General features: G+C 51.4%; 1 protein-coding gene across 4 annotated transcripts in view; it reads right to left on the bottom strand.

The window, feature by feature from the left end:
* Window positions 1-6,837: 6,837 nt before the first annotated feature.
* The window catches only part of GPAM (glycerol-3-phosphate acyltransferase, mitochondrial), a 58,310-nt gene continuing 53,987 nt past the window's right edge, over window positions 6,838-11,160 (bottom strand). For all 4 annotated transcript variants that reach the window (XM_037063944.1, XM_037063946.1, XM_037063948.1 and 1 more), the window contains exon 21: window positions 6,838-10,580. In XM_037063944.1, coding sequence (XP_036919839.1) covers window positions 10,464-10,580 — 117 coding nt within the window. In that variant the 3' untranslated portion in view covers window positions 6,838-10,463. The remainder of the gene's footprint in view (window positions 10,581-11,160) is intronic.

The following is an 11,160-nucleotide window of genomic DNA, read 5'->3' as shown; positions in this document are numbered from 1 at the left end:
GTGGGCCCATTCATTAAGTGTCAACTCAATTGTCCCCGCCACACTGCTCCTCCTGCACCCACACAGAACTGGCTTGCTCAGTGCCCCACCCCCCACCCTTTGCCATTGAAATTGGTATTCATTTTGTGACTCTGGACCCCATCTCTTTGTGATAAAAAGACCTGCCCTCCATCTCCAGAACATACCCAAATCCATCCACCTCCCCAGCCCTGACCCAAATGCCACTGGCTCTCTCTGCCCTGCAGCTTCCTTTCTTCCCCTTCCCCCCAGGCAGCAATACCCTTCAAAGGGCTGACCCCGATGATCTCCCCATCATGGCTTCCCTGCTCCTGCCCTGGCACCCTCTGGGCTCCGCTGCTGGGTCCCAGCCTCTCTCCAGCTTCTCTCCAGTCCAGTAGGGAAAGAGACCGTCTGTCACCTCTGCAGGAACGACCACACTTCCTGGCCCCCTTTGCCAAGCTGGCTCTTCCTCCACCTTCAGGCTCTAAGCTGAAATCAACTTTCTGGGAGAAGACTGGCCCGGCCCACACCCCACAGTCATGCACCCACAGCCCCCTGGGGTCAGGCGCTGCACCCACCACAGCCAGCATTCTGTGCACACTCCCACCTGCCCCTGAGACTGTCTCACCACCTAGAACCTCAGCTGTAGGAGGGGCGGGTTGTCAGTAAAGTTCCCCCTCGTGCCTCCAGCCCCCGGCTGCACACAGTAGGCACTCAATGAATACTGCAGTGAGTGAATGAACAGGACTGTGGAATGAGAGCTCAGAAGAAGGAGCAACCACTTCCGGGTGACAGACGGCAGAGGCAAAGGCACAGAGGAGGGAAGGAGGGTGATTCTGGGAAACCCTGAGTGGTACGGCCAAGAAAGGACAGGTCATCTTGAAGGGCTCAGGACTGCCAGGCAGAGTGGGTTGGGGGGGCCTGAGGGGAGCTCACCTCGTCATCCCAGGGGGAGGGACAAAGCGGCCAGGCCTGGACCAGCACAAGGCAATGGGCAGAGGCAAGTGAGACCCACAGAAGTGAGACCTAGACAGAGGCTGCCCGGGCCCTGTCAACTCCTATCTCTGTTCTAGCCTGACAGCAGACAGGAAATAGAGACTGGGGGAGGATTGGGGACCTGGGGCTCCACGGCTGCCCCTTAATTCTCACCAGCCCCACTCCTGGCTCTTCCCTTCCCTCTCCTACACTTGGAGGATCCACCCTGAGGTCTCATGTGTCCGTGAAGCCATTGTTAGGGAGCATCCTGAGGCCCTTCCAGGAAGCACACTTTAGTCCCCTGGTCTGGGCGGTTCCAAACTTTTCATCAGCCCTGGGTCTCGGAGCCCTGGGTGGAGTTCTAGCGCCACCTGGTGGACACATCTGGAATGTGCGGTGTGGCCACACCCTGCGTCCTGGGGCACGTGGGGCCATATTCCAGCAAACTGGCTCTGAAATTTCAAGACCTCAGGAGGACTGAGGAGGCCGAGGGACACAAAGCACTCCTCCTGAACGCGGCTGCCGCTGCAGCATCTGTCAGCGAATTCCAGAAACCCTGGCCGAGGGAGAGGGGTCAGGTGGAGGCAGAAAAAGCATAGGGTCCTGAGGGAACTTCTCTGAGTTGGGAAAAAGACGCAGGCTCGAAGCAGCACTAACATTTACAAAGCGCTCACTGTGTCCCAGGCTTGGCGCTACGTGCGTCATGAGCGTTCATTACTTCGGCGTATTCCCTGTAATGCGGAGGCAGCTCATCAAGAGCTGGCGAGTGCAGAGGTGGGACCCGCACCCAAGCAGCCTCCGCCCGGATTGTAGGCACCGATCACAAAGCAGTAAGCCCCTCAGCTGCAGTCTTGTCACCGAGGCACTTAACCCAAACACCCCAGTCTGCGGCGTGGGACCTACCTGTCCACACTCTAGTGTGTTGGCAGTGTGGGGCCCTGTGTCCTAAGAAAGCCATGAAAATAAACTCACCCCTGACTTCCAAGGCACGGCGGCCCTCGATTCGCCATCCAGAGGCCCCAGTCCCATCCATCGACCTACACACCAGTGCTGGCTTCCCCTCACCCAGCAGCTGTGGCCGCTTTGTCCTGATTGGGCAGGTTTAGCTCCTGGGGCAGACACGTGAGTCTCGGGAGGCGGGCTTTAAATAATAGGGGTAATGGAAAGTGCCCACTGCCTAGGGCATCACACCCCCTTCTTATTTTTCCCTCCACCTTCATCCCTACCCCAGCCCCAAATGTGGTGACCATGGCAACTTACCACACCCAGATCCTGAACTCCAAACACTCTGGAAGGAGCTCGAGGTCAAGGAAACCCCAGTGTCCGGTGGAAAGTGCAGGGGTTTGAGGGCCAAGCTGGTCATGCTTCCCTTAAAAATCTTGAGGTGTTTGCCAAGACTTTCACACCTCCTTGGCCTCATCTGTAACATGGGGAGTGGCTGGCTGGTCTGCCCCGGCCACCGGCTCAGCAGCCGGCAATTCGTTCGTGCTCCGTATGCGCTACTTCACTCTCCCCTCAAACCACAACCTGCCCGACTGAGGCCTCAGTGGCTTTCTGGTCTGTTTGAAACAAAGACGTGTATTTTAAACTATTGCTCTCTATTTTGAAAACTATAAACAAAACAGTGCAAGCCCAATGTTTCCATGACCCCGTGACCCTAGGCCTGGGTGCCAGAGGACAAGTGGGACAGGGGAAACTAGCTAATTACCAGGCCCACGCCCTATGGGAAGGACCTCTGTTTGTTACCAAACCATTGTTCCATGTAAAATGCAGGCCTCGTTTTAACAAAAGCTAAAAAATTACTGCAGTTGTAAGTTTTAGAAAGATCCTCTGGCATCTTATGGGTTAACTTCATTTCTTTGATGATTCAAAGTTCCCAAACGAGGCAGGTGTGTGGTCTGAAGTAAGCCTAGAGTTCAACAGTGAGCCTGGTCAGAAACAGGCAGACAAGGGGTGCGGGCAGTCCTGGGCCCCACAGAATCTCCTGCAAGGGCTCTGCCGGAAAAACTCAGCACCACGATCAGAGTTGTCTTTACACTCAGAGAACAAATAACACTTTCCAAGCACCACCCACAGGCTCAGTTGGGTTTCCCGATACTCCGGGGATAGATGTGGGATTTTTTATTTTTTTTGTCCCAATATACAAATGGGAAAAATCAAGTGTTTGCCCAAAGTCATATAACCAGTTACTAACTCTAACTTACAGACTTTATAAATCTCGTATTACTGAAGATTGGCCAGGCTCTTACATTGAATAATGCATTTCAGCCTTTGAAATTATTTTGTAGCAGCCCAGGCCAAGTGTCCAGTGGGTTACAGTATCTTCCCCATATGACAAGGTTGCAGGTTCGATCCCTGGTCAGGACACAGACAAGAGTCATCCAGTGAATGCCTAACTCTATACGCACAAATATGTCCCGGGTGTGAGCACGACTAGCACATTGCTTTGCCGGAACCAATTAACTTCCCGGGAGTTGCACCACATTCTGTGATTTTCCGAGTTCCACTCCGAACACGTGGATCATCTCTGCCTCACTGGATGGGAGCCCGACGTTGTGCTTATTTGTTCAGATTCCGTTTGGACTGTTACCGCCGAGTGTGCACAAGGAGAAGGGTAGCCACCCCTGAGGGCTGGCTACTAGGAGACGTAATGCCACTCTCAGAGCGAAATGTTCTGTCCGGAATAGGAAACAGTGAAAACCAAATACCCCGGGCTTGTCACTCACACGTGCAAAACACATTTGTTCCATGTAATTGCTCCTTCAAAAATCCCTCGTGAGGCCCTCCCCACAGAGGAGTTCACTGAGGTGGCGTGATAGGTCCAGAGTCCGCTCGCACGTGCGCTGGCCCCGCCCCCCACCGCCAACCTCCAGGCCCGTCCTGCTCTGTTCCTTTATGTAGCCCTTTAATTTGTTTAAAGAAGTCTACATAAAACACACAGAATTAAACTTGAGCTGGTCTTTCTTGTCCTAGATCGAGGGCTGAGAAGCGCCCGTATGACAAGTCACCCACCAGGAGCTACTGTGTCATCTGCACAGATGGCTAAGCAATGACAAGGGTCAGGACCACCACATTCCTGTGTGGAGCCATCTCGACATTCCTAGGGGGTCCAAGCACCCTTATCTCAAAGCCCATTCTGGTCAAGTTCGCTTGGTGGCGTGAATGCTTCCCGGAGAAGAAGCCAGTTTGGAAAAGGTGTTGATTACTCACCCCCCTCCGGTGTTGTCACTTCCTGGGCACGTTGTGCAGAGCTGTGGAACCCAGTGTTCGCCAAGGCGACGTGTCTGGAGCAGAGGCTCTCACACTGCGTGTGCATTACATCACCAGGGGCTTGTGACAGCGGTGTGCGCGCCACCGGGGCGGGGTCTGAAGAGCTTGCTTTTTCGGCAAGTTCCCAGGTAGAGCAGATGCTGCTGCTCCAGCGCCAGAGGTTTCAGAGCCTCTGGGCCACCGAGAGCAGCCGCATGCGATCCCTCACCATGGCTATCCCACTGTCCCCTGATGAGGGAGACGGGCAGCTCTCCCCAACCATGCACGGCAGTCAAGCAAATAGGAGTGGGGAGGTTTTGCTCACCATTGCAACAATGGAGAAATAATGAAGCACGTGAATTTGGCCTCAACTCTTCCAAAAGGACTGGAGATGGGCTCTCGGGGACTCCGTACAGTGGAGACATTCCTTGGGGAACACCTGGACTGTTTCCCTGATGTCCCCCGTAAGTGCTGAGATGGAAGAAGCCACAGTTAGGTGTTTGTAAACATTTCCTTATAAGTAAATTGGACGGTGGTTAAAGTCCTCAGGTGACAAACACAAGAGTGTGTGCATGTGTGTGTGTGTGTGTGTGTGTGTATTCTATTATCCGAACTAGACTCTTTCGACAGCTAAAGGGAGCATTTTTACTGCCTGTAAAGGGACTGCTGCAGGCAAACAAGGATCTAGGTGCAGGACCAGCCCATTAATAAATACCCGAGAAAGAAGCGAGGAGAAAGGTTCTTACGCAGTCACCTCACACCAAGTTCTTCATCTCAGCTTTGTGGGCTGAGGACTTTCCGCAGGTGTTTCGGGGTGGTTCTATTCCTCCTAATTTTCAACTATAATAGGAAGTGGCAAGGTGTTTCCCCAGAAGGCTGGAAACTGGCTTTGTTCACTCACGTATTCTACTCACTTCAAGGCTTAGGTAGCTTTTACTCTAGTACAAGCCCACTGGCGTGGCGGTCCTGCCGTGTTTTGACATATGCTCTCCTCGATATGAGCAGGGAAGGCCATGAGCCGGGCATCAAAGGCCAAGTCAGATGAGTATTGCACGGTTCAGTGTGCCCCAGGAGTCCTCCCCCAAGACTGGCTTCACTCACAGAAGCACCGTCAAGGTCAACCTGCCCCAACACTGTGTTGCCTCCGGCTCCTGGGAGGAGCACCTGGACCCTTTCGTTAACCTCCTTGTCCTGGGTCAGAAGGTGGGAACGGGCAGCTGACAAGATAGAAATGGCCCAGAGAACCAGTTCACATGATCCATAGCTTGTTGCACCAGTATGAAAAATTGGGGGGTTTCATATAATAAATACAAATTTCAGACAAAAATTTACTTAATACAGGATCCAGCAAAACCACCAGAACCACCTGGTGAGGGACAGGAGACCAGGCAGAGGGGGAGCAGAATGAAGTCATGGGGGGAGTAGAGACGAGAGCTGCGGGGACCGAAGGAGCAGGGGCAGCCTCAGGGTGAGGCCTGGCCGTGGGCTGGATACCACCGGTGTGGGGACCACAGCCAAGAAGACGCCTTTGTGTTTGTCACAGGCGAACATCAGAGTGGTCTAAATGCACGTGTGCAAGACAGACTGCAAAGCGTTAAAAAAGGGAAGCCTGAAATCAGTGAGCTATCAAGAGGTTAGGTTTCAGCTCTGGTGGCTGTGGCTCAGTTGGTTGGAGCCTCGTACTCTAAACTGAGAGGTCACGGCTGCAATTCCAGGTCAGGGCACGTGCCTAGGTTGTGGGTTCCATCCCGGTCAGGGTGCATACAGGAGGCAATCGACCAATGTTTCTCTCTGAAATCAATCAATCAATATATTTTTTAAAAAAGAGAGATGAGGCTTCAAAATTCATTCTACTTAGAGAGAGTGGTGGTAAAATTATAATTTTGCTGTGATAAGTGAAGGTCACATTCAGGGGCAGCAAAAGTTGCTGACGTGAAAGAAAGAAAAAATGCACCAAAGCGCAAGGGCACAGTCTTGGCAATGGTGGCTCCCAGAGAAAATTGGAAGTTCAGGTACAAAATTCAGGCAGAGAGGCCTGCAGAGAACAGACGGGGTGTCTTGGGTGTCAGGGTCCCCTGCACCCGGAGGCCACGCAGGGCACCGCGGGGCAGGCAGGGAGCACCCCTTGCAGACAGTGCACACTTGAACGCAGGCTGCACCTGAGGGCTTTTTAAGGATCTGCAGATAACAGTGCTTTCACACTTGCCTTCTTTATCAAAAATAAACTACTACTTTTGAGCAGCTATTATGTATTAGTAGGGAAAATCAAACACTTCGGTACATACTTCCATAAACTGAATACATGGAAATATGACAGAAGCACCAAGTGGAAAGGAAGTCTCACGGACACCCAGAGAACCCATGTGTGACACGAGCTTTCGCGATGGAGAGCGGGACTGAGATGCGGGTTAGCTGCCTCTGCAAATGCCCGGGCACACCTCGAGAGCTCCGCGTCAACAGTGAAATCAGACTCTGCACGTTCTTACGTAGATGTGTACGTAAGATTGTTTCTCATAGGCATTGTACTAAAGTTCCACGTAAAGTCATAGAAGAACAACTGTTTATATAATGAATGGTGTAGGAAACTTAATCAGAAATGCAAGACATCAGGAATATATTCACTTTTTTGGTTTATTAAAATAAAACTACAATTCTGTGCTTCTTACAATATATGAACAGGCATAAAAATCGATCAAGGTTTCCAAATAAGTGCCGCTCACAAAATCACACTGTGTTATTTCAGGCAAAAGTAAGTTTTCACACAGTTTTAATGTTTCTCTGTACAACAGGCAAATAGTTTAACACCTTCCATCAAGGCATTTCTGGGCTTTACATGTTTAGAAATAAAGTCAAAATGCAGTCATTAGTTTGTATTAAACTCAAATGCCAGCTGCCAAGTCTCGAGTTCCTAAAAAGAGTGTTTTAAAAAACAGATGTACGTTCCAAATTAAGTCTCATAAACTTCAGTAATAGGTCCTGTCGCTGCTCAACACTAGAACCATCTGTCGATAAGAATCTATTGTACATTCAATTGTGCGATATTTTTTCTATGTCGGAATAAAAATCTTAATCACCCGCCCCAATTAATCTCTGTGTTAATTTTGCTACTTTTAGTGAAAGAATCTGGATGGCCGGTGGCCGCCCTTCCCGTCAAAGGAGAGGCTCGAACCCCCATCCTGCTGTTCTCGGCACTCGCTGTCCCGAGGGGGCAGGAAGCGCACAGCCGTCCAATGTCAACATTTGTGCAAAATTCAAGCAGATCCGGCCTTAGTGCCACCTTAACACCTACCCGAGAGAACCTAGCGAGAGGTGCACTGAAGCCCCAGAGCGGGAAGAGGCCCTGGGTGACGCTTTGGAAATGCTGGGTTGAACAGGCGCAGTCCTCGCAGACCAGAGCCCAGCTGCGCTGCACTGCGCGGGGTCTCGGAAAGAGGATCCATGTCCACACTTGCGTTACCAGTGACACTTTCTTCCACAGGATAGCCGTGGACCTCGCACAGCGCCCTCGAACTGCACCGGGAATCACAGGAAATACTTCCCCCTTTTCGCCCCTGGCCCGCCCAGGGGACCAGGAATCCCACCTCCAAGCTGACATTCACTGTGATTCCCGGGGCAGTTTCTCCTTCACCTTCAGGGCTTCGAGAGACTTCCTGCTCTGAGAGGGCTGGCTCACAGTTAAACTTCCTTTCCTGGCTGGATGATTCCACACTAGCTCTTCCCCTGTGTTTCCCTTAAAATTTAAGAGAGCAAAAAATTCCTTCCCCTCTTCTGAATTACTCCGGACATTCTCATTCGGAAGGAGTGCAGTTTCCTACTGTTTATTATTGAGTTTTTTGTTTGTTTGTTTGTTTTTTTAACTTGACTCACAGTCTTTCCCTAGAAGGCATGCATTTCGGTTTTAGAGAAATGCAATAAAGTAAACTGTAATACATTATTTACAAGCACCTAATTTGTTTACTTAATCTTACATGAAAGCCATTCGCTTTTGGAAAACAATGAAAATAAACCTCTGCAGCAAAACTGCTACCTGGAAGCCTTACTGTGATGCCGTGCACGTTCTCGGTAACGAGGCACTGAGGATGAGTTGTGGGAACATTCACTCAGGGGCCAGCTTGTCTGGGTGAGCGTACCTTTGGTTGGGATTTTTCTTCCTTAAAAAAGGTTTTCAAAGCACCAGTTAATTACAAAAAAGCATGCATATTTAGTCTCACAGTGAGTTGAGTGGCTAGAGAGCAAGGGGATCACAGGTGGCATTCCTCAAAGCATCTGATTAGGGTTCTAGAAAACAAACCACCCAGGAGGGGAGATACAGCCAGAGAAACTGCTGCCCCCTGCTGGGCCTGGCCAGGCAGCAGCTTTCAGAAGTCACAAGCAGGGCAGCAGTGTCCACAAGGAAGTCAGTCCCAACCCGGACGTCCCAGAGGGCCGAGAGCCAGTCCGAGGACTCCTGGATCTTTCGTTCAGGGGATGAATAAAAGAGACTAGTGAAATGCTTGCTGGCCTAGATAACACACAGGTGGGGCAGGTAAGCCTCCCTGCGCCTCCCCAAACCCAGCACCCCCAGTTAGTGAAATGAAATGCTACAAGGTGGCGACCCCACGCCACACCGGAGCCTTGGCAACAATGACCTTGGCTTCATGGTGCAGGCATCCCCCTCAGGAAGGAATATGCCCCCAGCGGGGGATCCCCGAGGGGCGGGAGGCCACCACCGGCTCGTTATTGCTACGAGTTTCCAACGAGATTATTTTAGACAAAGTGAAAAATCAGTCAGTGTCCTGCCCTCCCCCCTGTATACAGAATATTCACGAAATACGGTTAGTGTTTAAAATACAAGCTTATGAAAGTACAAACTTCATTCTCAGTCGTTTTATATTAAATTCAAAGACGAGATGCAATATTCATTAGAAAAAGTTCCTTGTTCCATAATACCATGGAGAGAAGGAACAGTGAGCTGCTGGGAAACGTTTTGCTATCACATGATCCTTAGGAAAATCACAATTACCATACTTAGCTAACACTTACGCTCCCCACTCGAAACAAGGCACCTGCCTATTACAAACAGACAGGCTTTCACAATGACCCACCACTAGGTGGCATCGGAGTTGAGGCATATAATCCCTCTAAATTTTTAAAGGGCCATGACTTTTCCTAAAAGCTGAAGATCCATAAATGCCTGATGACTCCCCAGTCAGCAGGGCCACTGCCAGTGCTGCCCACCGCACGTGGGTGCCAGTCACCTGGACTGGGCTCCGTGCACAGCCTGTGTGCACACAGCAGAGCCCTGGGCCGGCCACCGGCCGCCGGGGCACTTCCTGCCCACAGCCCATCAGGCCGAGCCAGCGGAGTCAGACGGCTGTCACCTGGCTGGAGGGTCTCCAAAGAACAGCTGTACCTGTGCGAGGCAGGCACCACCCGAGGGGTGGGAGAGGAAATAGACATGAAACAGCAGTCATCCCTAAATACTTGCTGGTCAGTGAAGAAAACTCAATGGTACTTTTTCATATGAGCAAAATGTTTCCAAGTCAGTTTTCTGGCCAAGTTCACCTTGAATCTTGCCAGCCAAACGTACTTCCTGGTGTTAGATGTCCAGCACATCACCTCTGTCCCTGACCTAATCAAACACTGGGTTTTCATGTAGTTCATCAAACACTTTCTGAACCTGACTGCAAGGGCAGCACAGCGCAACGCCTGGGTGTGAAGTGTGCCGGCCCAATCTTTCGTGAAGCACGTTGGGAGGGAGGGTGTTCCCGTGTGAAATGTACCTTCTGTGGACAAAGACAAAACCGGGGCGGGGGGGGGAGGGGAACAGTAAATGGATGACTTGATTATTTCTAAAGGAAGCTCAGCAGTTAGGGAGAGAACACGCCAGCGAATCCCCCAACAGCATCAAGTCTGCCACACCAGAGTCCGTTCAGAATACAAATGCGTTTTTTGTCCTTCACAGGAATGAGTCCTTAACAGTTACACTTAAAACATAAGAGTTTCATAAACTCCAAAATCATTTTTGAGATTTCATTTTGTAACCTACTGATTAGGAATCGCAGGTGAAGGCTGAGGGCCGCGCAGCGTCGCCCGCAGGCTGCCGTGCCGTCTCGGGGGCTCACAGATCCCTGGAGGGAGAAGGCACTTGTCTTCCAGGAGGTCATGTCGAGACAGGGCAGCACCTTCCACTTTCCCGCAGGGCCGGAGCCTGCGCCGGGTCGTCTGCGCCCTTCGCCTGCTAGAGGTGCCGGCGTTCCCTACAGCATCACAAAACTCAGCAGATACTCGAGGAGTTTTTGCCGGTTGCACTGAGGTAGGAAAGTGTTACTGAGTTCTAAAATACACACTCGCTTTTGTTTGGTTTCCTTGAAAACCTAGAGAGAAAGTTTGGATTAAATTAAAACGCACCAAAAAAGGGGACATCTCCGTCACCAACTCTGGCCTGTGTCCTGGACCTCCCGGAAGCAGGAAGGCGTACAAACCCCTATCCTGGCTTTGAGAGCAGGCACTGTGCATGTCTGTGAGTGTCGGGTGGGCAGTCGTGGGTGGGGGTGGTGCTGTTTTCAGTGGGATGCAGCCGGTGCGCATACTCCACAATGCGTGTCAGAGTTAAGTCACACACAGCCCCTGACAAAGGCCAGTGCGGCTCCACGGAGCACACGTCCTGCGTGGAACTCAAGGATAGCTGTGATGCTTCTCACAATACCGATAAATACAACGAAATAACTGAGAGTCATGCGGCAGAGTTAACATCCCCTCCAGGCTGCAGGAACATGTCCAAACATTACACACAAACAGCTTGGGGACGAAGGTGAAAACCAGCAAAATTCCGGAACTGCCAAAGAAATCTGTCCTGATGGGCCTCACCTTCAACACGCCCCCACCCGTCCCCAGGATTGCCTCCATGGTGAGTCCAGCAGAAACCGCTTCTCTGAGGGTGCCCCCCACCCCAGC

This window comes from Sturnira hondurensis, unplaced genomic scaffold (assembly GCF_014824575.4).
Source record: "Sturnira hondurensis isolate 20B ecotype Veracruz unplaced genomic scaffold, ASM1482457v3 Scaffold0014854, whole genome shotgun sequence".
In the NCBI taxonomy this organism is placed as follows: domain Eukaryota; kingdom Metazoa; phylum Chordata; class Mammalia; order Chiroptera; family Phyllostomidae; genus Sturnira; species Sturnira hondurensis.
This window is presented reverse-complemented; position numbering and strand designations above follow the sequence as displayed.